The sequence below is a fragment of the Chiloscyllium punctatum genome, chromosome 4 (genome assembly GCF_047496795.1).
Source record: "Chiloscyllium punctatum isolate Juve2018m chromosome 4, sChiPun1.3, whole genome shotgun sequence".
Taxonomy (NCBI): Eukaryota; Metazoa; Chordata; class Chondrichthyes; order Orectolobiformes; family Hemiscylliidae; genus Chiloscyllium; species Chiloscyllium punctatum.
In genome coordinates this window covers 30,829,593-30,857,198 of record NC_092742.1, presented here as the reverse complement: position 1 = coordinate 30,857,198, position 27,606 = coordinate 30,829,593, and the positions used below count along the sequence as shown (strand labels likewise).

At 41.7% G+C, this 27,606-nt stretch overlaps 2 protein-coding genes across 8 annotated transcripts in view; one reads left to right on the top strand and one right to left on the bottom strand.

The window, feature by feature from the left end:
• ddx24 (DEAD (Asp-Glu-Ala-Asp) box helicase 24) overlaps positions 1-22,870 on the bottom strand; it is a 28,222-nt gene extending 5,352 nt beyond the window's left edge. Inside the window, exons 1-4 of one of the 2 annotated variants that reach the window (XM_072568282.1) lie at positions 22,641-22,870; positions 6,958-7,666; positions 5,300-5,671; positions 735-888 (exon numbers count right to left, since the gene is read on the bottom strand). In XM_072568282.1, the coding sequence (XP_072424383.1) occupies positions 735-888; positions 5,300-5,671; positions 6,958-7,666; positions 22,641-22,649 (1,244 nt within the window). In that variant the 5' untranslated portion in view covers positions 22,650-22,870. Of the gene's footprint in view, positions 1-734; positions 889-5,299; positions 5,672-6,957; positions 7,667-18,142; positions 18,236-22,640 lie in introns of those variants that run through there. The other variant, XM_072568283.1, reaches the window with a different exon arrangement.
• Positions 22,871-23,931: 1,061 nt separating this feature from the next.
• Positions 23,932-27,606, top strand: part of ppp4r4 (protein phosphatase 4, regulatory subunit 4) — a 185,097-nt gene continuing 181,422 nt past the window's right edge. For all 6 annotated transcript variants that reach the window (XM_072568280.1, XM_072568279.1, XM_072568278.1 and 3 more), the window contains exons 1-2: positions 23,932-24,186; positions 26,384-26,457. In XM_072568280.1, the coding sequence (XP_072424381.1) occupies positions 24,094-24,186; positions 26,384-26,457 (167 nt within the window). In that variant the 5' untranslated portion in view covers positions 23,932-24,093. The remainder of the gene's footprint in view (positions 24,187-26,383; positions 26,458-27,606) is intronic.

The window sequence follows — 27,606 nt, the reverse complement described above, 5'->3', positions numbered from 1 at the left end:
TCGATGTAGCAATGTTGAAGGTAAACATCAGCTATCGGGGATTTTTTTTTTCTCATTTAAGTAGTTGCTAAAAATATCTAAGCATTATAAAAACAATATTGACTTTAATTTGGTCAGAAACAGATATTCATACAAACTAAGATACATACTCCATTCAAAGTAGAACTCAGAAAACGATGTCAAATGCTTGAATAGTATATATTACTGGACAAATAATCCAGAGATCTTGAATGTGAGATGCCACTTTGTTAATTTTAAGACCTTGAACTTAGTTAAAAATAATTTGGAAATGGGGAGACAAAGCTTGTCTTATCAGTAGTTGCCTCTTATTTGCCCTCTAAGGTGACTTAGCATGGCTTGCAAATATTCTGATCACTACAAAAAACTGCAGAAGGATTAGGGCAACTAGGTAAAGGTCTTTCTCTTCTACTTTACTGTGTTTTGATTTCAGCAAGTGTTGCAACAGTAGCCTCACCTGTGTATAAATCAAGTCTGTTTTCAGATCAAAACTTCAAATTCTGAAACTAAACCTTTGAAACAGATGAATTTGGGATCAAGCTCCCTTGAGGACATCACAATAATATCGGCTGACATTTTGACATAGTACCAAGGGAGTTTTGATTTTCTAAGACCTTATGCTAAGGCCAGTCATTTATTTCCTCCCCAGGTAGTGCCAAAAATTCAACGGTACTACTCATCACCACTGCAATGCATTCAAATTAATTCTGGCTCACCGGAGCTGTTTCAAATGACAGAGATGTGGGTGTCTCTCCTTTATCAGTTCCCATAATCTCCCTGGCGTTGCAATCACAATTTCTGGTCTGCCATTCAAAATCCTTGCCTGCTTCTGAGCAGCCATTCCTCCAACAATTATTGCAGTTCTGATCCCTGTAAAAGGTACAGATTTAGAATGAGATATTAATTAATTCAGTAGTTCTATTTTTAAGAATTAAAATTTGAGGAACAAATGGGTATAATAAAGAACAGACCATACTGGGACAACCTTTCCAAATGATTCTGGTCAGTCTTCACCTACTTTCTACCTGCATGGGGCTCGAACAGAAATCTACTTATTAATAAATTCCACAAATTAATTAATTTCCTATTTAAAAAAACATATTGTGGAAATTGGAAAAATTCATGTTGGTTTAATCACTAATATCCTAACAGAGACTGTCAAACTTTCCTTGCCTAATTTGGATATGAATTATTTCAGCACTTGAGGAGTCACAAGTGGTGTTGAACATTGGGGAATCAGTGACTCAACTTCTGACCCTATGACGGAGGGAAGGTTTTTGATGAAGCAGCTGAGGACACAACCAACTCCCCTTGCACCAGTTATAACTCTAAGCAGCATAAAGTAACAACCATGGTGGAACTTTGTCAAGACATCTCGGGATATTTTGATCATGTTGCCTCTTCCTCTTCTGAACGTCAGTGGATACAGGTTTGGCCTATCCAAACTTCCCTCATAAGACAACCTGCCAGTTGAGGGGATTTATCTAGTAAACCTGCTCTGAACTGTCTCCAATGCGTTTACATCCTTTGTTAAAATTGAGACAAACACTGTGCACCATATTCCAGATGAAGCTTCAATCCTGCCCTATATAACTGAAGCATAAGCTCTACTTTTGTATTCAATTTCCCTTGTGATTACTGATGTTTTTCTCCTTCTCAATTACTTGCTGTCACTTTTTGTAATTCCAGTGCAAGAACACTAAGATCCTTTTGCACCTCAGAGTTTTACAACCTCTCACCACTGAGATAATATGCTTTTTTAAATTTTATCTATTGCGATGGAAAATTTCACCTTTCCCAAGTCATAGTTCATTTGGCACAACCTTGGCCATTCAATTAACGTATATCTTTGTAGCCTCCTAGTGTCCTCTACACAATTTACTTTACTATTGATGTTTGTCAAAATGTATGGCACTGGAAAAGCACAGCAGGTCAGGCGGCATCCAAGAAGCAGGACAGTCGACATTTTGGGCATAAGTTCTTCTTCAGGAATGTGGCGGGGTGGTGGTGATGAAGGGGGGTGAGAGATAAATAGGAGGGGGTGTGGGGCTGGGGGAGGTAGGGGAAGGTAGCTTGGAAGGCAATAGGTAGATGCAGATGGGGGCTGATGGTGATAGATTAGAGAGGAGGGTGGAGTGGATAGGTGAGAAGGAAGATGGACAGGTGGGACAGTTGAAGAGGGTGGTGCCGAGTTGAAGGGTTGGATCTGGGATTAGGTGGGTTGGGGGGGGGGGGGGGTGGTGAGATGAGGAAACTGGTGAAATTGACATTGATGCCGTGTGGTTGGAGGGTCCCAAGTTGGAAGATGAAGCTGAGGATGATGCGTTGTACCTGGAGGTTAGTGAGGTGCAAGGTGAGGACCAGGGAGTTCGATCCTTGTTATGGTTAGAGGGGTGGAGTTCAATGGCAGAGGGGAGGGAAGTGGAGGAAATGCACTGGAGGACATTGCTGAGCATGTGGGAGGTGAAATTGTGGTCCCTGAAACAGGAGGAAGGCCCCTGGGATGTTCTGGAGTGGAACTGCTTCTCCTGGGAAGATATGGTGGAGACAGAGGAATTGGGAAGTAAGGGATAGCAGTTTTATTGGGGTTGGGGTGGGGGGGGGGGGAAAAGGAGCTATAGTCCAGGTAGCTGTGAGAGTTGGTAGGTTTGAAGTACATGTCCATGTTGAGTCATTGCTCTCAATGTGGAGTCCTCGGCATAGGGGAGACAGGACGCCAACTCACAGAACATTTCATAGAACAACCTCTGGGACACACTTCAAACAACCCCCCTGCCCTGTAGCCAACCACTTCAACGCCCACTCTGCCAAAGACATGCAAGTTCTGGGCCGCCTTCACTGTCAAATTCTAGCCACTCAAGGCCTGGAGGAAGAACACCTCATCTTCTGCCATGGGATCCTCCAACCACATGACATCAACATCAATTTCACCTGTTTCCTTATCTCCCCTCCCCTCCCCTCCCCATCCGAGATCCCTCCAACTCGGCACCGCCCTCTTGCACTGTCCCACCTGTCCATCTTCCTTCCCATCTATCCACGCCACCCTCCGCTCTGACCTATCACCATCAACCCCCGCCTGTATCTACCTACAAATAACCTTTGATGGGGCCACTTATTAAATACCTTCTGAAAATCCAAGTACAGGACATCCATTAGTTCCTGTTTAACCACAGCACATAATCTCCTCAATAGAGCTCCAACAGATTGGGCAAACATGATTTCCCTTTCATAAAGCTATGTTGACTCTAACCGATTACCATGAACCTATCTAGTATGACTTCTTTGATAATAGCTTCCAATATTTTCCTTATGACAAATGTTAAGCTATAATTCAACACATTTTTTTGAATAATTGAGTTATATTTGCTCTCTCTCCATTTAATACAACTGTTCCCAAATCTAGGGAATTGTAGACAATTAAAACTAATACATTCACTGTCTCACTAGGGTGAGATCCTAGTAGGGAGGTGTTGGCCCAGAGGTATTATCACAAATAATCTAGAAAGGCAGCTGATGTTTTGGGCACCTAGGTTTGAATTCCACCAAGGCAGATGGGGGACATTTGAATTCAATTAAAAAGATCAATTTAAAAATGTAAAACTTCTATAAAAATATACAATTAAGAATCTACTGAAGACTATGAAACCATTGTCAATTGTCAGAAAAGCCCATCTAGCTTCAGGAAAGGAAATCTATCCTCACCTGGTCTGGCCTACATGGGTCCCCAAACCCACAGCAATGTAGTTTACTCTCAAATGCCCTCTAAAATGGCTGAGCAAACTATTCAGTTCAAGGACAGCTATAAATGGGCAACAAATGCTGGCCAGCCAATGCCCAAGTCCCATGAGTAAGTATTAAAAAAAATTCATCAAGACCCAGGCATCTGCCAACCACAGCTTCGACAATTTACTCCATACCTCTTGATTGTGATTTCAAGCTCCCCTACTCACACCCAGAGTTTCTCCCTCCCTTCCATTTCCTGACTTATTGCTGTTTCGAGAATGTTACCTACATTGTGTTTCATGAAGATTGATGCAAAATACCTCTTTAATTCACCTGCCATTTCCTTATTTTGCATTATCAATTCTCTAGTTTCACTTTCTAGAAGATCAATGTTCACTTTGTTAACTCTTCTTTAATTAGAAGAACACAAATTATCTGTCCTTTTATTCCTGGCTAGCTTTCTCTTGTACTCTCAATTTCCTTAATTTATTTTTTGATCATTTGCCTTTTTATATATCCCGTCCAATTTTATGGAACACGGTCTGTCTTTGCACAATTAAATTAAATCAGAACCTCAAAAGGTGACCAGAATTTCCTACTGTTTACATTGCCTACAAAATTAGTGGGAAAACTGGTGCTTCCACATACAGTTGTTGTTTTCAAATTGCATTCGATGCAATCTGAAAGCTACAATGGTATATGTACAGCATACAGAATAAGTTTTATTCCAATACTACATTAACTTAAATCTGACTATTTCTTCTCACAGTTGGTCTTTAAACAAAACAGTCTACTTCTATAGTGTAGGCATAACCAATGTAAAAGATACAGAATAGACAAAGTATATTCAATTGGCAGGTTTCTTTCTCCATCAATCTCCAAAGGAAATGCCACTCTTACTGGAATGGTTGAGATTAAGAACTAACAGTTATCAACTCGGATCTATAATTCTTATGCAACATTACAGTGTAATATTAATGTTCCATAACTAACAATGGCATTTGATATAAAATTAACATAGCATGCAATTGTTAACCCCAGCATCCACACTTCAATATTTCTTGGAATTTACTATCCTTTCTCTCTTATGTTAACAAAAGGTGACAAGGCAATTCATCTAAGAAAGTTTTAAGTACCTGTATACATTAAATGAAAGACCTAGTTAAAAATAAAACTATTGTTTCCATACCTCTGTAGCCTCCATTTGTGAATCAAATTAAAATCAAGAATGAAGCATGAAGAACACTACAGTGAAATTTTGTTTCATGTTATAACATTACTGAGTATCTTGTAAGAAAATCAGCGAGTCTTCATAAAAGTATTACTGTCTCACAACTGGGTTACTATTAGTCTACTCCAAATACCAGTAACTACCAAATGGAAAGAAAAGAGTATTAAATAGAACAACTACAGGTATTTATGATTGTCTGTAATATAGTTCTGTAAAACATGACACTTGAATAGTAACATCATTTCCCCCACCAGTTCAAATTTAAGCTTGAGCAAATAATTACATCCTGCCATACTGTTAAGTTTTGCATAGCTATTGCACACTTACCAGTGAATTTGGTAACAGCATCAATATGATGCTTTACCTGGACAGCTAATTCTCTTGTTGGAGTCAAGACAAGGCCCAATAGTGGATTTTCAACATTGGAAGCTGCATGAGAATCTAAATTTACACGATTGATCACTTTTGCAGAGCTTTCATTCTCTTCATGTTTCTCTTCAATCCCATCCGCTTCCTCATCTTCCTCCAGGTGTTCGCTAGTGTTTTCCAATACATCACTGACTGCATTGTAACTGTCATTTGTATCTTGGATGCCTTGCTGTACTTCCTTGCTTGTTTTCAATTTAGCATCTTTAGCCTTCCTCCATTCGAGAATAAGGTGGATCATGGGAATAGCAAATGCCAGTGTTTTACCACTGCCTTTAAGTTAAGAACATTAAAAAAAATTAGAAAAAGAGTAAAGCTAATCCAGCTTAAGTCATCACATTAAAAACATGAAAATTTATGAATATAAACATATACACTTATAATCAAGAGTCCCAGAATTGTTATATTTTGTTCAGCACATTAGAAAATCACTTTAACATAAACATGCAAAATATATGCATCATTATTATTTGAATTTACTCAGATACAGCAAAAACACAAGCTGTTGAGGCTAATACAATCATTAATACTTTTTAATATCATGATATAGTTACTGTGGAAAGTCTAATTTAAAATCATGACACAAGGATACAACCAACTGGAAAAAAAGCAGAAATGTAGTTTTTGAGGAAGTACATTTTTATATTATGCACTGGCATATCAGCTTTACTCATTTAATGGCAGCATGTTGTGAGTTCAAGCTGTACAATAATACCTGAGCACACGATATATACTTCAAAGTAATAGAATATTGCACCATTTGAGGTGACATTTTTCAGTTGTGACGTTTAACCAAGACCTTATTTGCCTACTCAGCTGGATATGAATACTACCATGGCATGATTTGAAAATAAGAACAGCCAGAGGTTCTCTAAGTTTTAAAGTACCACTACCCAAATAGATTATATAGTCCATTACTTTATCTGCAACTTGTGTGACCTTGTTGATGGCAAAGCAACTATTGTATTTGACGACATATAAAGTAATTACTTTGAATGCTGAAATGGTCACTGTGGCATACAATGCTGGCCATGGTAGCATTCAGTATTCATTTGTGTACATGCTGCTGAATCACTACTTTCTGTGCAGTGATGCCAGTGCTAGTGAATGATGACTATCCCACTTTTATGTACTGCAAATTATTTTTCAGAAAAGTCCCCTGTGCTGTCTTGGCCTCTTCCATGCCCCTAACTGAATTGATTGGGAGAGGGTGCGGGCAACTGCGCAGCTTGTTACTATTTTGCTTCTGACAGAGCCATCTTTGTGACAGGCAGCTGCCACTGCACTCCTGGATAGAGATGTCACAAAAGAAATGGCCAATGACACAATGACTATACTGTACTTCACTGGCTATAGGACAATAGAAATCATTTAAAAAAACTAAATTAAAGTAGCCATTTCATGTCCTTCAAAAGGCGATGAAATTTCATTTATAACTTCATATGAAGATGTAACCAAAATAGAGCCATTTGGATACATCAGTAACCGGCAGACACCAACATATGTAGTTTATTAATAACCTTATACTGTACACTATATAACTGAATTATTACACTAACCTGTTTCTGCAGCACCAAGAATGTCTAATTTGTCTCTAATAGCAGGTGGCAGTACCAGGGCTTGGATGGCAGTAGGAGTAGTATAACCAAGAGAACTAAGGGCACAGAGTACTGGTTCTGGGACAAATAGGTCTTTCCAGGCAGAAATATCAGTTGTCTGCTCAGATGAACAGGAATGATGCATTGTCCAATTTTTCACTTTCATGGCTGGAGTGGAGGACTGAGAAACTACAGACTTCTTTTTCTTCCTTTTCCTTTCCTTTTTCTTTGAAACTGCAGTAACATTTGTTTCTGCCCCTGCTGTTTCGTTTTTATCTGAACATTCAAGCTGATTCAGATCCTCAGAGAAGTCAGTAATGCCCTCTTCACCCAGAGTCTGGTCAACAGTGGTCTTTTTGTTCATCTTTTTCTTTGTGGCTTGTATCGATTCTGGTAAATCATCACCACTGATTTTCTGCTTCTTTGAACATTCTGGCACCTCTGAAATATTGGACTTTCTTTTTCTTGTTTCTTCATCTGTCAACTTGCCAGCACTAACCAATTTATAATCTGTAAGCTCTTCAAAACAAACCAGATCCCCAAAATCTTCATCACCAAGGAAGGTTGGATCTATTTTCACTGGCTTCCATTGTCCAATTACATTAATATTCTTCTGCTGAGCTTTTGAAGATAGAAAGAAGTTTTTTCTTTTTCTTCCTTTCATTTTGACCTTAAAAGGAAATTTGAAAACCAAGATAGTAAAATTTAACTTCATTAGCATGTACAGTAAAATTATGAAATTAAGTTACAGGGAGACTTAAGCAGAGCTTTGAGATAGCTTCAGAAGCTCCTACATAAAATGAACAAAGTGCAGGTGTAGAAATTCTGAAACAAAAAAAATTTCTGGAGAAACTCAGCGGGTCTGGCAGTATTTGTCCAGTAACACTATAATATAGTTGCAAAACAACCATAAAATACAATGTTTCAGCTCTCTCATGATGCATCCACCTGGACACCCCATGCTGGCCTATCACCTGCCCTCGACCTCTTCATTTCCAACTGCTGCCGGGACATTAACCGCCTCAACCTGTCTACCCCCCCTCCCCCACTCCAACCTCTCACCCGCACAACGCGCAGCCCTCCAATCCCTCTGCTCCAATCCCAACCTCACCAACAAGCCAGCAGATAAAGGGGGCGCAGTGGTAGTCTGGCGCATTGACCTCTACATCGCTGACGCCAAACGCCAACTCGAGGACACCTCCTCGACTATGACCCCAACCCCCATCACCAAACCATCATCTCCCAGACCATTCAGAACCTCATCACCTCAGGAGATCTCTCACCCACAGCTTCCAACCTCACAGTCCAGGAACCCCGCACTGCCCGGTTCTACCTCCTTCCCAAGATCCACAAGCCTGACCACCCTGACCGACCCATTGTCTCAGCATGCTCTTGCCCCACTGAACTCATCTCTAACTACCTCGACACTGTCATATACCCCCAGTCCAGGAACTCTACACATACGTTTGAAACACCACCCACGCCCTCCACCTCCTCCAAGACCTCCGTTTCCCTGGCCTCCAATGCCTCATCTTCACCATGGATATCCAATCCCTCTACACCTCCATCCGCCATGACCAGGGCCTCCAAGACCTCCGTTTTTTTCCTCTCCTGACGTCCCCAACAGTACCCTTCCACCGACAGTCTCATTCGTTTGACCGAACTGGTCCTCACCCTTAACAATTTCTCCTTTGAATCCTCCCACTTCCTCCAGACCAAAGGGGTAGCCATGGGCACATGTAAGGGCCCCAGCTATGCCCGTCTCTTTGTTTGCTACGTAGAACAGTCGATCTTCCGTAATTACACCAGCACAACTCCCCAGCTCTTCCTCCGCTACATTGATGACTGCACTGGCGCTACCTCGTGCTCCCGCGAGGAGGTTGAACAAATCATCAACTTCACCAACACATTCCACCCTGACTTTAAATTTACCTGGATCATCTCTGACACCTCCCTCCCCTTTCTGGACCTCTCCATCTCCATTAATGATGACCGACTTGACACTAACATTTTTTTTTTACAAACCCACCGACTCCCACAGCTACCTGGATTACACCTCTTCCCACCCTACCTCTTGCAAAAATGCCATCCCATATTCCCAATTCCTCCGCCTCCGCCATATTTGCTCCCAGGAGGACCAGTTCCACCACAGAACACAACAGATGGCCTCCTTCTTTGGACACCGCAATTTCCCTTCCCACATGGTTAAAGATCATCCACATCCCGCACCTCCACCCTCAGACCCCACCCCTCCAACCGTAACAAGGACAGAACGCCCCTGGTGCTCATCTTCCACCCTACCAACCTTCGCATAAACTAAATCATCCGCCGACATTTCCACCACCTCCAAAAGATCCCACCACCAGGGATATATTTCCGTCCCCACCCCTTTCCGCCTTCCGCAAAGACAGTTCCCTCCGTGACTACCTGGTCAGGTCCACGCCCCCCCTACAACCCACCCTCCCATCCTGGCACCTTCCCCTGCCACCGCAGGAACTGCAAAACCTGCGCCCACACCTCCTCCCTCACCTCCATTCAAGGCCCTAAAGGAGTCTTCCACATCCAAAGTTTTACTTGCACATCCACTAATATCATTTATTGTATCCGTTGCTCCCGATGCAGTCTCCTCTACATTGGGGAGACTGGGCGCCTCCTAGCAGAGCGCTTTAGGGAACATCTCCGGGACACCCGCACCAATCAACCACACAGCCCTGTGGCCCAACATTTCAACTCCCCCTCCCACTCTGCTGAGGACATGGAGGTCCTGGGCCTCCTTCACCGCCGCTCTCTCACCACCAGACGCCTGGAGGAAGAATGCCTCATCGTCCGCCTCGAAACACTTCAACCCCAGGGCATCAATGTGGACTTCAACAGTTTCCTCATTTCCCCTTCCCCCACCTCACCCCAGTTCCAAACTTCCAGCTCAGCACTGTCCCCATGACTTGTCCTACCTGTCTATCTTTTTTTCCACCTATCCACTCCACCCTCCCCCTGCCCCCGACCTATCACCTTCATCCCCTCCCCCACTCACCTATTGTACTCTATGCTACTTTCTCCCCACCCCACCCTCCTCTAGCTTATCTCTCCACGCTTCAGGCTCTCTGCCTTTATTCCTGATGAAGGACTTTTGCCCGAAACGTCGATTTTACTGCTCCTCGGATGCTGCCTGACCTGCTGTGCTCTTCCAGCACCACTAATCCATAATCTGGTTTCCAGCATCTGCAGTCATTGTTTTTACCTACTTGAGAAAGAGTTACGGTTCAATTCTTTCAGTCTCAACATGTACTACTGATCTGCTGAATGCTTTCTGCATTTTCTGATTTAGTTTCTCATTTGTAGTTTGATCATTAAGTGATCCCAATAATGGAAAATTTCAACATAGCGCTAAACACCTCTGCTAATTAAATAAAACGCACAGAAAAGCTCACGTCGGTTTGTATGAGTGAGAGAACTACCCAAATTCCACTATTTAACAAAAACATTAATTTTATTCTTTAACACTAAAAGTGAACATTAAGCAACTATTTACCACTCTCAGCCTCCTTTCTCAAAGATTTGTTATCCACCTCCCGATCTGTAATATACAGATCCAATAAAGCCCCGATGAAATTTACAGCAACATAATTTTTGAAACCAGACAGCCGCTGTCATCTGTCTTTCTCTGTTCCTAGATCTTCCTGGCTCATGTTTGGTCTTCTGCTACAAAGATGTTTCAAATGAAAAAGGTACCTTTGACAGAGAGTATGGTGAATAGCAGTCTTTCATTGACAGTTGGTGCTCTTTTCTGGCTAACTGTCTGAAATGCCTACTTTTTTTATACCCCAAACATCCGATCGTCGCATTGGTTCGATGTTGTCAAACCAGTAGAGTTCAAGTTCAGTTGGGTTTTAGTATCTTGGAACATAGTTTAAACTGATTGGTTAAATTTGAACTGCTGTGAAAACAATTGAGGTATTTAGGTTACACCAAATTTTACATCTTTCAATTTTCTGGCACACTGTGACTGCTAGTCAGTCACATGACAGGTGCTTGCCAGCTTTCACTCTCTCAAAAAGCTACAGTACAGACTTAAAAGTGATCACAGCAATAGACAATTCTACAAAAACAAATTCTGGGCTTGGGTAAATAACAAACATCATTTGTTGTGAGGACTGATACAGGATGCTCAAGAGTCAATTATTACTAAAAATAGTTTCTTCCGTTTTGAGCATCACAGCAACTTATCAACTACATATTCTAGAAAGATTTTGGCTCAGAGGTTTCTGGTTTGAGCAGAATTAAATCCCTGTCAAGCCTTCACTTCAACTGAATAAGGCTCCCAGATTTCCTTCAATACAATGATTATTTAAACTTAGCCCATTTCTTTTCAATCACCCTTGAAAATGTCATCTTCATAGGACAAGATAGCTGTAATGTGAACACTGCAAATGCCAGAAACTCTCAAGTAAATGGGTAGAAGGACTTGTATCATACCCTCTCCTCAAAGAGGAAGGTTCTGCACTGGAATATTGCTTTGTTGCATTTGAGTGTAACTGCAGTTTGATGAAACAGGTAATTCGGTCATGAGAGAGAAGGTGATGAGTCCCTCTTTTTCTCTCATTGGAGAGTATTTTTGCTCTTTAATATCAAAGTAAGTATTATGAAGCTTTGGTTGCTCAAGGAACTCTATTTCAGAGTTGATAAGTTGGAGTCAGAGGTTCAAACACTGACAGGTCAGGGAGGGGGAAGTTAATTATATGCAGTCTTTCAGGAGACAGTCACACCATTCAGATTAAGTACTTCCAAATTTGGTCAATGATCAGAAACAGGAGGTTGTGACTACAAGTAAGACAAGTAGGGGGATCCTGAACTTAGCACTGGATGAGCCAAAGCTCTTGATCAATAGGTATTTGATCCTTTTGTGGATGAGGAAAAAGAACTGAATAGGGTGGCAAAGTGACTACTTTAGTATGGTATCAGAAGCAGGGTTAGCAAAAACAAAACAAAAGTGGTGGTGGTAAGATTCTGTAATTAGGGGTACATTTGTAATCAGGATTGAGATTCATGCATGATGTGTTGCCTGTCTGGTGTCAAGGTAAGGGACATGTCACATTGACTTGAAGGATATTGGAGTGGGAGAGGGAGGATCCAGTTGTTGTGGTCCATGTTCAAACCAAGAACATAGTTATGAGTAGGCAGTATGCCCTGTTTAGGGATTATCAGGAATTAGGAACAAAATTACAGAACCTCAAGTGTTATAATCTCTGGATTATTAACAAAAACACATGCAAATTAGCACAGAAATAAGAAAATTATAGAAGTAAAACACATGGCTGAAGGAGTGGTGTGGGAATGAGGGGTTCCATTGCATGGGGCATGAACATCAGTTTTGGGACCATACCGATGTGACAGGCTCCACCAAAACCAATCTCGGATCAATGTTCTAGTCGAGATGCTAAACAGGATGGTTTCAAGGACATGAAACTAGTAAATGGGGGTGGACAGGAGAGGGTGAGAAGAGGGCAAGAAGAGAAGAGGGCTCGGGGCAAGTCAAAAATCCACAACACCATGTTATAGTCCAATAGGTTTATTTGGAAGCACTAGCTTTCAGAGTGCTGCTCCTTCATCAGGTGGTTCAGCAGGGGCAAGTCAATAGTTTAAAAATCAACTAACCTAGGAGTGAAGAAAGAGTCAGGAATGTGACTTCAGATGTGGCAAGGAATGGCAAAACTATAAGAATATTGATTAAATTGAAAGAAGGAAATAACTAATAGGTGAATAGAGAATCAGTGCTGAGGGACAGGTGACACTGTATGGCTGAAATGAGAGTTCCAAATTCGAATGCACGGAGGTCGGTATAGTGGCGTGGTGGTTAGCAGTGCTCCTCACAGTGCCAGGGAACTGGGTTCAATTCCACCCTCAGGCAACTGTCTATATGAAATTTACGCATTCTCCTTATGTCTTCACAAGTTTCCTCTCACAGTCCAAAGATGTACAGGTAAGACAGATTGGCATGCTAAATTGCCCAGTGTCCAGGAATGTGTAAATTAGGTGGATTAGCCACGGGGAATGCGAGGTTATAGGGTGTGGGTCTGGATGGGATGCTCTTCAGAGGGTTGGTGTGACTTGATGGGCCGAATGGCCAGTTTCCATACTGTAGTGATTCTGTGATGATTCTATGAAAAGGAATAAATTAAATGACCTGGAGGTATAAATTCAAATTAAAGATTATAATTTAGTAGTCATTTACTGAATCATGGCTACAGGATGATCAGGATTGGGAACTAAATATACCAGGTTACGGTATATGTTTTACAAGATGGATAGGGAAAATGGCAGAAGTGGAGGAGTAGCCTTCAATCATTAAGGAAAATATAATTAGGGGAAAGAATTAAGTGGAGACCATACGGGTAGAATTGAGGAACAGTAAAGGATCTAAAACTAATAGACGATATCTATAGACACTGGTAGCAACTCTGAAGCGCCAGATTGCATGAATGCAGAAATTAGGCAAGTGTGTACCAAAGCCAAAATATTATTAATCAGGAGTTTTAACTTTTAACATAGATTTTGGAGAGGCAGACAAGCACTCGTCAGAAAGGTAGTAATTTCTGGAGTGTGTCTAGGATCATTTGGAATTCTTTGAAGAGGTGACAAGTAGGTTAGACCAGGGAAACCCAGTAGATGTGGTCTATCTAGACTTCCAAAAGGCCTTTGATAAGGTGCCACACGGGAGGTTGCTGAGTAAGGTGAGGGCCCATGGTGTTCGAGGTGAGCTACTGGTATGGATTGAGGATTGGCTGTCTGACAGAAGGCAGAGAGTTGGGATAAAAGGTTCTTTTTCGGAATGGCAGCTGGTGACAAGCAGTGTCCCGCAGAGTTCAGTGTTGGGGCCGCAGCTGTTCACGTTATATATTAATGATCTGGATGAAGGGATTGGGGGCATTCTAGCGAAGTTTGCCGATGATACGAAGTGAGGTGGACAGGCAGGTAGTATTGAGGAAGTGGGGAGGCTGCAGAAGGATCTAGACAGTTTGGGAGAGTGGTCCAGGAAATGGCTGATGGAATTCAATGTGAGCAAATGCGAGGTCTTGCACTTTGGAAAAAAAGAATACAAGCATGGACTACTTTCTAAACGGTGAGAAAATTCATAAAGCCAAAGTACAAAGGGATCTGGGAGTGCTAGTCGAGGATTCTCTAAAGGTAAACATGCAGGTTGAGTCCGTGATTAAGAAAGCGAATGCAATGTTGTCATTTATCTCAAGAGGGTTGGAATATAAAAGCACCGTTGTGTTACTGAGACTTTATAAAGTTCTGGTTAGGCCCCATTTGGAGTACGGTGTCCAGTTTTGGTCCCCATACCTCAGGAAGGACATACTGGCACTGGAGCGTGTCCAGCGGAGATTCACACGGATGATCCCTGGAATGGTAGGTCTAACATACGAGGAATGGCTGCGGATCCTAGGGTTGTATTCATTGGAGTTTAGAAGATTAAGGGGAGATCTAATAGAAACTTACAAGATAATACATGGCTTGGAAAGGGTGGACGCTAGGAAATTGTTTCCGTTAGGTGAGGAGACTAGGACCTGTGGACACAGCCTTAGAATTAGAGGGGGTAAATTCAGAACAGAAATGCAGAGACATTTCTTCAGCCAGAGAGTGGTGAGCCTGTGAAATTCATTGCCGCGGAGTGCAGTGGAGGCCAGGACGCTAAATGTCTTCAAGGCAGAGATTGATAAATTCTTGATGTCACAAGGAATTAAGGGCTACGGGGAGAATGCGGGTAAGTGGAGGTGAAATGCCCATCAGCCATGATTGAATGGCGGAGTGGACTCGATGGGCTGAATGGTCTTATTTCTTATGGTAACGTGTCCTGGATGCAACAAGGGAATGAACAATACTGGATTTAGTAATGAGCCAGATTTAATTAGTAACCTAACTGTACATTTATCAAATAGTGATCATAGCATAATGGAGTTCAATGTAACTTTAACAGTACAAATAAATTAGCAACTGAAGTTTTAGATAAGGCTGATTTTAACGAGATGCTAGAGACAATCTGCAGCAATTTTAGATAATTCGCTACTCAACTGAAGAATAGTGGTGGATATTTAAAGAAACAGTTAACAATACAAAGCAGTTCATATCTCTAACAGGAAAATTTCCACTGAACAGAAAAAAACAGCCATGGTCATCTAAGGTAAGAGAGTGCATAAAAGAGAGGGCTTACAAACACTGAAAAAACAGCACAGATTCTACTGAATGGAAAAGACAGAAGGATCAGCAAAGGTCCACAAAGTGGCTTAAAAATGTTTCTATAAAGGGATTATGAAAGGAAACTTTCTGGGGAGATCAAAATCAATAAGGAATTTCAGTTACATAAAGGAAAAGCAGATGGTCAGGGGTAATGTTGGCCACAAAGATTAAAAGTGGGGGCATTGTCAATAACTATGGGAAAATAATAGACATGTTAAATAATTATTTTGCCTCAGCATTTACAGTAGAAAAAGGATAGTTTGCTGGAAGTCCCAATGAAATTAAGAGTCGTGAGACTGAATAAAATTAAAGTAAAAGATTGATGAGGAGATTAATAGAATTAAAGAGCAGCAAATCCCTGTGACCTGACAATTTACATATGAGGGAGTTAAAGGAAATAGGGAGCATTTAAATACAGGGGCTGTCCTTCTGAATGATAAAGTTCCACATTTTCACTCCACTTTTAAGAAGGGTGAAAAAGGAAAATCGGGGAATTAGACTAGTTTGCCTAACTTCTGTGATGGGGAAATTGCAGGAGCCTATAGTCAAGGATAGGGTAACCAAACACCTTGAAAATTTTCAGTTGATCAGGGAGAACCAGCATGGATTCATAACAGGTAGGGTCAGTCCTCTGAAGTCTGTAAAGAGCCAATTAAAGTAAAAGACAGGGAATGTCCTGGATGTAGTATATATGGACTTCCAGAATGTATTTGATAAAATCTCACATAAGAAACTTAATGAAAGTAGAAACCCACAGTATGGAGGTCAAATGGCTGGAAAATTAGTTGAGTGGCAGGTGACGGAAACTAGGGATAATGGGTCGGTACTCAAATTGGCAGGACGTAGTTAGTGTTGTACTGCAAGGATCTGAATCAGGCCCTCAATTATTCACTATTTCCCAATTTCACATTATTTATTAATGACTTGGATAATGACATAGAAAGTCATGCATCCAAATTTGCTGATGACACAAAGTTTGGCAGCATTGTAGAGAGTGTAGATGATAGCATAAAATTACAATGGAGTACTGATAAACTGAGTGAATAAGCAAAATTGCAGCAGAGGGAGCTCAATTTAAGTAAGTGAGGTTATTTGTTTTGAACCAAAAAAGGCTAGATCAGGGTACTTTCTAGATAGTATGAAGTTGAATCTTGTGGATACCCAAAGAGACTTGGGGTTTCAGGTGCATAGATCTTTAAAATGCCACGAACAGGTGCACAATATAATTGGGAAAGCTAATGCAACATATCTTTATATTCACAGGACTGAAGTACAAGGATATGGAAGTTATGCTGCAGTTATATAAAGATTCCACCATATCTTAAGAAGGATATTTTGGTTTTGGAAGGAGTAAAAAGTAGATTTACAAGAAAAATATCTCGACATCAAGGGTTAAGTGATGAGGAGAGATCATACAAACCAGGCGTACTCTCTATAGATTTTAGAAGGCTGAGCTGATTGAAGTCTTCAAGATATTAACAATGAAAAGTCAGGGTAGATAAACTATATCCACTGGTTTTGGGATTCTAAAACTAGAGGATATTGGTCTGGCCCTAATTATCAGATTTTGGGAGAGACGTTAGAGCATTTCTGCACAGAAGGTAGATGATGTTTGGGGAACATGCTTTGAGAAATGGCAGTTGATGCTGGTTGTTAATTTTAAATCTGAGACACATAAAATTTTATTAAGCAAAAGCATTAAAGGATATGGATCAAAGGCAGGTATGTGGAGTTAAGCCACAAATTAGCCATGGCCACCTTCAATGGTGAAACAGGTTCAAGGAGCTGAATGGCCTACTCTTGTTTCTACATTCCTATGACCTGACAGCCACAGCTTATTTCCCAGACCCTGAACTAAACTAGTACTCAAACCGGGCAATGCAAAAGGCCCAAGGGACAGCCATCATCCTTAGGTCAAAACAGACCAAAGACTCCATCTCTCCCGATTCGGGTCTGACATTGACAATTCATTTTCTCATCTACCTCCTTTCCAAGTCCTGCCCCCATCCTACTCCCCTTGGTTCATTTCCTGATCTCAGCCCTCTCTTGGACTCTTCCTTAATCACCTGCCTTCTCCATATCTTAGTAACTCCCCTTCACTTCTCTACCCACTTTCTCTTTCTTTCCTTACCTCTTCTCTCTCTTGGTTTCTCACTTCACTTTCTCCTCCCATACCTCCTCTCTTCTCCCTCAGACTTTTCTACCACCCCTCCTCACAACTCTTCTCTCCCCCACCCTCAACACTTATTCCTCTCCTCCTAACTCATCCACGATGCCAAGGTTAGCAGCATGGTTATTAGCTGTCTCACAACACCAGGGCCCTGGGTTTGTTTCTTTGATGACTGCCTGTGCAGAGTTTGCACATTCTCTTCATGCCTGCATGGGTTTCCTCCCACAGTCCAAAGATGTGCAGTTTAGGTAGTTGGGCCATGGGAAATGTAGGATTACAGGGGGTGGAACTGGGTGGGATGCTCTTTGGAGGGTCTGTGAGGACTCAATGGACCCAATTGCCTGCTTCTACAAGGACTCTCACCAACTTTTACAGATGCATCATTGTATATACGATATTCCTGTATTGCATGCAAAACAGAACTTTTCACTGTACCTAGGTACATGTAACGATAATAAACCAATCAAAACTCTGTAGGGATTCAATGACTCTTCCCTCTCCATCAATTCCCCTTCATCCCTTCTCCCCCCCCAACCCCATTCCCCTCCGGACTCCACTTCTCCTCCGTCAACTCATCTTCTCTCTCGACTCCAACGTCTTGCCCTCTTCCCCGCCCCCCCCCATCTCTTCAGCCCCAATCCCCCTCCGACTTTTCTTCATTTGTTCTTCACTACCCCAGACTCCTCTCTCCCGCTCCCCGGATTTCTCTACCTCCCTTTTCCCGAACCCCTGGTCTCTCACCATATTCTCCGGATTCCTGTCGCTACACGCTGTCCCGCACACGCTTAACCGTCGTCTCAGCCACACTGACCAATCAGAGACCGCGATACTGGTAGGTGGCCGGGTTGTTTCGCCTTCCGGAGGAAAACTTTATTGACACCATCTGTCCCATGCCGGAAGGCAACTCGTCTCATCACAGGAAATGTACGCTGTTTCAATGAACGTAGAGCGAGCCATACATTTTAAATAACCTCACCCAAAGGCCCGGGTAACACCAATTTTACAGCTGACAGCACAGCACCATCCTGGTGGTTAACTATATATTGAATTGGACTCTTCATAAAAGCACAGTGGCTACAAGAGCAGGTCAAAGGTTGGGAATACTCACCTACTGACTCCTCAAAGCCTGTCCATCATCTACAAGGCACAAGTCGGGAGTGTAATTGAATAATTCCCGCTTCCCTGGATGACTGCTCTTCAAGAACATTCAGGAAAAATGCTGTTGGTTTGATTAGCACTACATCCATATTCAGCCCTTCACCACCTATTCTCAGTAGCAGCAGTGTGTACTATCTACCAGTTTCCCTGGAGAAATTCACTAAGGTCCCTTAGATAGCACCTACCAAACCCTCAACTACATAGAGACAAAGGGGAAGCAAATACATGGAAGCACCACTGCTATCCAGTTCCCCTTCAATCCTTAAATATCATCGGGTCAAAATCTTAGAACTCTCTTCCTCATGACATTGTGAATATATCTACGTCGAATGGCTGGCAGTAGTTCAAGAAGGCAGTTTACCAGCACCTCAAGGGCAAATAGTACATTCATTGTGTGAATGAATTTATAAAGGATGTATCCTCACTATTTTAGATAGATTAGATTACTTACAGTGTGGAAACAGGCCCTTTGGCCTAACAAGTCCACACCGACCCTTCGAAGAGCAACCCACCCAGACCCCCACATTTATCCCTACACCTAACACTATGGGCAATTTAGCATGGCCAATTCACCGAACCTGCACATTTTTGGACTATGGGAGGAAACCGGAGCACCCAGAGGAAACCCACGCAGACATGGGGAGAATGTGCAAACTCCACACAGTCAGTTGCCTGAAGCAGGAATTGAACCCAGGTCCCTGGCGCTATGAGGCAGCAGTGACCCACTGTGCCGCCCATTTTTAAAAAGTTTTTTTAGATCAAAAGGCTTAAACAATTTATTTCACACCCATAGACAAAATCCTATTTACTGAAAATTTGCAATATTCCTCATTCTGATTTAAGATTTCCCAAACATATTACAATTCACAGAATCCAACTGATTAATATATAAAATAGTTGAATGTTGGCTTCAAATTAGCTCATTATTATCAGAGTCATGTTTTGGTCATGACCTGGAGTCAATACTTATTCATACTTTCCGAAATCTCTCCATCACCCCCATCATTTGGGAACCACACAACAACCCACTAGAAAACCCAGGAATTTTTTTTACTGTGGTCAGGGAAACTTAAGTGCAATCAGCAACATAATGGATTTTGAAAATATTAAACACAGGAAACAGACATCAGAATTGATTTTATTGATCTTTCGGAGAATTAGGTAGTGAGAGCTAGGAGATTTCAGAGCTATTGAAAAGCATTGTGAAAGGACCAAGAATATGGGGTAATTGGTAATAGATGCAACAGCACCAGGTTGAAAAATGTTTTCACTCAATGAGTGTTTAAGATCTGGAAGACATTATCAACATGGTGAGAGCAGTTAAGTTTTGAAGTTTTCAAAACAGAGTTAAATGGGTGGCTAAAAAGAAAGAACATGGGGAATGCCCATAATAAATTGTTCATTGTTCATGGGTCAGTGCAGATGTGAAGTACCAAATGTCCACTTTCTATGCCGTAATAATTATTTGATGTGTGATTATCAATCATTCACACAGAAAGAAATTTGTTTTTTCGGACTGTGGGCATAACATGGAAGTTCCATTTCTTTCTTCAATGCTTGAAGCTTATTGTGATGTTGCCTTGCAAGGCAAGAATAATTTGTCTGCTCAAATATCTTTCAATCAAAAACGAATTGTGGGAACCTCAGTAAAAATTTAAGAAGTTCTAGATGTTTCATTTTTTAGTTGAATATATTCTTGATCTCTTCTTGATGAATAGATCTTGATATTCAAAATCTTTCAACTGATTTGATCCCAATTAACCATAAATTCTATACTTGCAAACCACAAATCAATCAGCATCTATTTTTATGCCAGACCCCATAAAATATATTAGATCAATTTGTAGACTGATAACAAATTTTACTTGCAACCAGAAATGTTGGTAAAGCACTAGAAGCCCCGAGAACATGGATAATGTTCCTTGGGGGATAATTGGCATTAGCTACATTTACAGACTGCAGTGATTCTGAATCTCATCTAATATTTTGCAGTCAGGATGTGGGCATTTATTCTTCCAGTATCTTCTTTGAGCTATGCCTGGAAACAGATATATCAGCTTACTTGCATTTCAAACAACGATATTACTGCATATTAATTTGTTGTTACTGTATACCTTGATACTTTCATCATGCTTTCCAAGGAAAGATTTTTTTTTACTTTGGAATATGTGATTTTTTGTTGCTCTCATTTCTCTGGTCTTCTCTTTTGTACTTATTTTAAGTGTGTTCTCTGTTTTAAACCTTAGCTTTATTGAGATATATATTAGGACAACAGTTTTATTTTCTCATAGTATATTTCCTTACGACAAATCATTGTTCTTGATAGCTTTTTGAATGCATTTGATGCTTTCCTTGATATCACAGTTTTACCCTTTAGCATGTTGACTGATTTTAGTCCCATTAGCCTATTGAGTTCATTGTGGTGTTACATTGTGGTGTCAAACTAAGCAGGTTTGGAGGAATCCAGAATCCAGGTTGGTCATTATCTTGAAACATTAACCCTGTTTTCCATTCCAAAGATGTGGAAAATATTTTAAGGATCTTTTTTGTTATTATTTCATATCTTCAGACTCCATTTAGCTTTTGTGTTTGGATCACACCAGGAGAGGACAGAAAGGTGATGAAGACTTTTATAAATTAAATAGATTGTCAATACACTATATAAAAAATTCCAGATGAAAAATAGAAGTTTTGTGGTGCCTTTCAATGACGTCAGGCCAAAGCACCTTATGACCAATTTTCAAGTGTGAACACTGTTTTAACGTAGGAAACATATAAATTAAATTGCACATAAGGTCCGACAAACAAGGTCCATGTGACAGTGACCATGTAATGAATCTCAGGGAATGATGGTTGAGGAATCAGTCAGGACACTAGTCAACACTTCCCAGCTACACACAAGTGGGTAAGGTGGTCAAGAAGGCATGTAGCATGCTTCATCCTTCATTGAGTATAAAAATTGACAAGTCATGTTGCAGCTGTATGATTGCCATACTACTGGAAGGATATGGAGGCTTTGAAGAGGGTACAGAAATGGTTTACCAGGATGTTGCCTGGTTTGGAGGGCATTAACTATGAAGAGAGATTGGACAAACTTGGTTTGTTTTTGCTTGAATGTCGAAGGATGAGTGGCAACTGATAGAAATTTACGAAATTACGACAGGCCTGGATAGAATGAATATTGGAGTCTTTTTTCCAGGGTAGAAATGCCAATTACTAGTGGACATAGATTTAAGGTAAAATGGGGTAAGTTTAAAGGTGAGAGGAAGGCTTTCTATACAGAGGACAGTAAATGCCCGAAATTGCAATGTTTAAGAGGCATCTCGACAAATATGTGAATAAGGTAAAAACAATAACTACAGATGCTGGAAACCAAATACTGGATTAGTGGTGCTGGAAGAGCACAGCAGTTTAGGCAGCATCTACCTGAACTGCTGTGCTCTTCCAGCACCACTAATCCAGATATGTGAATAGTCAGGGAATAGAGGGAAATTGATCATAGGCAAAAGGTGTTGCCTATTGGCATATTAATTGCACGTAAAAAGGCATTATGTGTCTGTGCAATCTTGGGACCAAAGGGCCTGTTTCTGTGCTGTACTGTTATTATTCATCATCCAAGACTTTGCCTTAACACCTTAAGTGTAGGAAAGATTTTCAATCAGTAAAGGGAAATAAGGGTTATTGGGAAAAGGCAAAAAAGTGGAATTCAGGTTTGTTACATTAGTCATGAACTGGCAGAGTAGACTTAATGAGCTGAATGGCCTACTTCTTATGGTTCCTCAGGGAAGAGGAATCTCCATTTTGTGCTCAAAAGTCTTGAACCCACAACCTTGTGACTCAGGGTGCTACCAGTGAGTTGTGGAAACGACACCCATTAACAAGTAACAAAGGCCATGAGGATGTTTACTCCAGCAAAAATACGAAGAGTTCACTCAGGTTGGGGGGTTAGCAAAATATCTTTCCTCTTTCAGAAAAACCAAAAATATTGAAGTCCCGCAGAAAACTGAAGCATCTGCCAGCAGTACGTGTAGCACAAGTGATCCTCCAGCATTAATCATAATTTATACAATAGGACCCTCACCCACAACATCTGATGATTCACGCTGGGAGATCACAGTCAGAAGTCGTCAAAGGTAAACTTGCAACCCCCTTATCCGGGCCCACTCCTGACGCTTGTGGCGCAGTGGTAATGTCCCTGACTCTGTATCAGGAGGGCTACAGGTCCCCACCTGCTCCAGGGATGTGTCATTAACATTGCTGCACTTGACGAGGGGAAATTTACAAAAAAAAAGACCCGAAATCGACTCTTCCCTCCAACCGCAGTGGCATAAACCTGTCATCCTTTCCGGTCTCCGCGATTTTTGAGTGTGTCAGGGACGGGATTGAAGCGCGGGGGGGGGGGGATCACGGAGGCAGGTGGAGGTCGAGGCGGACATGGTTCGCGGGGGCGGAGTGACGAGCGAACGCCTTCCGTCCGGCGACATCGGGGCGCTCGGCGCTCGCCGTAGCGGCTCGTTGCCTTGGTGACGGCGGCTGCCGGGGAGACGGAGCGGCCTCATCCCCGCCCCGAGCCCCCACCGCGCGGCGTCCCCGCCCCCTCACCACCCCACCCCCTCCCCCCTCCCCCTTCTCCACCCCAAACCCCGGTCACACTGCTGCCCGTCAAGGTTTCCAATCTCCGGCTCCGCTCCGGGGGGAGAAGGAGAACGATCGCTGTTTGTCCGCCTCGCTCTGCTCTGCTCTGTCCTGTCGGACCCCGGGTTCGGGGATAATCACCACGAGCCTCTGTCTGCCTGACCCCCCCCCCTCCCCCCACACACACAGAGGCTCCCGCTGGATTGACGGCTGGATAATCAGACCCCAAAGAGGCCGAGCTCCCCGGCGCCGGTAACCCAAGGCTCCGTCGCTTGGGGAGGAGAGGGGGCGGTGGGATCTTCCAACTGTCGATCGGACGGCTCGGGCACCGGGACATGGTGCTGGGATTGTCGGAGCGTCGCTGACCAGCCTCCCCCAGACCCTGCTCCCTCTCTCCGCCCGCAACCCCTTGGCTTCCCCCTCCGCACCCCCTCCCTAACGCCCTCTCTCACCTTCCCGACCCCCACCCTCACTCTCCCCCACCCCCGATCCTCACCCTCTCTCCCCTTCCCGACCCTCACCCCCTCCCGATCTTCACCTTTCCCCTTCCTGACCCTCACTTCTCCTCCCCCCACCCTCACTTCTCCTCCCCCCACCCTCACCTTCTCCCCCCCCACCTAATCCTCTCTTCTTCACCCATCATTGTCACCTTCTCTCCCCGCCCCCAGCCTCACTTTCCCCACTCACCTTCCTCCACCCCGCCCACAGATTCTCTCCTACCCCTATTTTCTCCCTGCCACTCTCCTCACATTCTTCTGTTCCCTCAGCCTCTTCTCCCCACCCCCGGATCCCGGATCAATCCCGCACCCACACACAAAAACGCACAGAGCTCTTCTTCCTCCCCGGACTCTGCTGCTTTATTCTCATCTCTTCTAATCCTCATTTCGTTTGTTAAAAAAATGATGGATTTCAATCAGGAGAATTTATTCGGGCAAATAGAAGATTTACAGGAACTGAGCTTCATTGAAAGACCAGTGCGTAGATACCTGAAGGTGTGTATGTGGGAAAGGGGAATGTAGTTGTGGGGTGGTGGTGAAATAATACATATTTGTACTTTTATATGTCAAAATTCAGTGGGGTACAATATGCATGTATGTAATTTGAGCTATCAAGGTTACATTGGGCTACGGTTCCAGCGCAGTAAAGGCAGAGCCTGCATTACCCCTGAACCACTGTACAGTATTGGAAATGTATTTAAAGCGAAAATCGACAGTCTGCCTTGGGTACAGAGACGAAATCAGATTTATTATACAGGCCCACAACTGATACTGACTACAGCCGTAGGGTAGCGAAGCTATATTATGTAAGTTATCAGCGACTGAAGCATCAAATCTGCCGTACCAGCACTGAAATTGTTCGCACGTTATGACTCATTTTAACGGGAACATTTACCAGTTCATCGTTAACATTTTAAATATCGAGCCATTTACATCGGGCATATTTATTAAGAATTCAACCCACAGTTTAATTTTAGATTTATTTAATCGATATGTATATATGATAAATTTGGAACAAATATTAATTGTTATTGAATATATCAGGTTATATTTCTGAACAAATGTTAACATGGACCTTGTTATATTCTGAACTGTGACTGATTCTCTATTTACTACCTGATTTACTAATTTAATGAAGACATTTCTGATATGATACAGACTAGATGTTTGCTAGATGTTCTGTGTTACGAACAACAGAACAGATGAACTTGAATTTTAAATCAATGCTAAATCGAAATGCAGATGCTTTATATGTGAATTAGAAGAATGAAGGGCTTTTGCCCGAAACGTCGATTTTACTGCTCCTCGGATGCTGCCTGAACTGCTGTGCTTTTCCAGCACCACTCTAATCTAGACTCTGGTTTCCAGCATCTGCAGTAATTGTTTTTATTGAATTAAAAGTAAATCCTGTCTGGAAATGGTCAGCAGGTCAGGGAGAGGAGCGGGAGTGAGGGTGAAATATTAACTCCTTCTCCACTGAAGCTGTCTGATCTGTCCAATTTCTCTACCTTTTCTATATTTTACTGGAACCTGTACGTTGTTAATCTACATAGATTAGTAACTGAAACATAGTTTAAAACGTTTTTTTAAAAATTGACGTCTGGTAAAAAGAGCATTTCGTCTGGTGAGGTGGCTTTGGCAAACTCTTGTCAGTTTGAGTAACTTATTTTATATAGCTTGTCAAATGCATGTATAAACCTTTCATCATTATCCATTATAAAATGCTTTTAGTCATAAGAGAAAGAAAGACTTGCATTCGTATAGTGCTGTTCACAGTGTTGTAATGAAGAAAGTGCAGTAGTCAGTTTATGCAAGCAATCTTCCACAAACAGCAATGTGATAATGACCAGCTAATCTGTTTTTTTGTGATGTTGCTTATGGTATAAATTGTGTCTGTGGGATCTTTTACACCTACTCAAACATCATATGGGCCCTTGTTTTAACGTTACATCTGAAAGAGGATATCTCAGACACTGCAATAAAGTCATAAAATAGAGCCTTGATTTGTGTGCTCAAGTTCTCAAGTGCAACTTGAAGCTGGATCCTTTTGACTCAGAGGCAAGAGCATTACCAACTGAAAAAAAGAAATTGAGTTTGTAAATCAGAGCCTGCATGTTTAGTCACGAGCAAATTGTTTATGAAGGGCTGCAAATAATGGAATACTAAATTCAAAATCATAGTTAAAAGTTGGGATTAATTCAGGAGTATAGAGTTACCGTTTGATCATTTACAGCATTGGAAGAGCTATGTACATTGATATTAACTGGTATATTGCATACATTTTTTTCCCTACTTTAATTCTGGCTTTTTTTTCCAAAAAAAAGTAATGATAGTGTGTTGAAGTGATATTTGCTCCCTTTGAATTAAACTTAAATAATTTCTCTCTATTTTGGAGTGATGAAATGGGAGTCTAAACAATTTGCTACTCCAACTGTGTTCAATCCCAACCATTTCAGAATAATTACAATGTTCTTTATAAACATATCCCTATCTCTTATATATTACATTCTGGATACGTTGCAAATAAAACTGATCTAATCTTTCATAGGTATCGCAAAAATCATGCTTTTCCATTGCAGTTTATGATATCATGTGACACCCCTTGATTGGACCTTGCTTGACTGAAATCATTTGATTTATTGATAACTGCATTGCATATCTGCTCTATTTTTAATCTTATTTACATTTGTAGACACCAGAAGAGATTGAAAGATTGACAGTTGATGAAGAACTTAATGATATTGAAAGAGCTGTTTATCTTCTCAGGTAGGTTATTAATTCCAATTTCCTGGTGTTGTGGAAGAAAGGTTCAGTAACACCTGAAGTTGTGGGGCAGTATATTTGAAAATGAATATTTTTAAGTTATATTTCAGCAGTGCTGTGATAGCCTGATTCAGAAAGATATCTCTGTTTTTTTTCTACTTTTGCTGCATTTTGCTTTTAAACAACCTCTATTCTTAACTGTCCAGCTTTTCCATCCTTACAAAATAGATGGCAAACCAAAGATTAGTTCTTTTTCATTATCTCTTGGTGTTGGTACATTGTTATTTCAAGGATTCTGATATTGTAACTATAATTGCAGTGCTTACAATTACTTTTATTGCTTATGTTTTAGTCTGCTTCAATGGAAAGTGTCTAAGCTTGAGTTGGTATCACCATTTTATTGTTCTGATGCACACTGATATTTCAACTTGCACGTCTGAAATTTGTGCCATTAGCTATTTGATCAGTTGTAATGTGTTAGCTCCTCAAGCTTATTCAACCTTTTTTTTAACAATTCTAGCAGTGCTTTTGACTGGAGTTGTGACAGAAAATGACAGTTTGCAAGTCTGCAGGGTTGAAAAGAGCTGATAAATGTGTTGCTGGAAAAGCACAGCAGGTCAGGCAGCATCCAAGGAGCAGGAGAATCGACATTTCGGGCATAAGCCCTTCTTCAGGAATCAGCCCTTCTTATGCCCGAAACATCGATTCTCCTACTCCTTGGATGCTGTCTGACCTGCTGTGCTTTTCCAGCAACACATTTTTCAGGTCTGATCTTCAGTGCAGTCGTCACTTTCTCCTCCTTGCAGAGTTGAAAAACAAATTTGAGCATAGGCATGGGAGAAGATCCTTGTCATACAAAGAAATCCATGCTAGTTTGGAGCATATAATTTATAGTTCATAACTTTCAAATTCTACTACAAGGTTTGTGGCTGAGCTTGATCACATTATTCCAGCACATACAGCAGACAACAAATTTCATAAACTGATCAGTAAACTGAATTATGTTGGCAAGCAGATGTGTGCTGTTATCTCAGTCTTGGATCTTCTAGTTCCCATGGCTTAGCCGCCTTGTTTGCCATTCTGTTCCTTTTATCTCCTTCTTCTATGCAGCAATGAATAAAATATATGCCCAGGCCATTAAGGCTATTATTA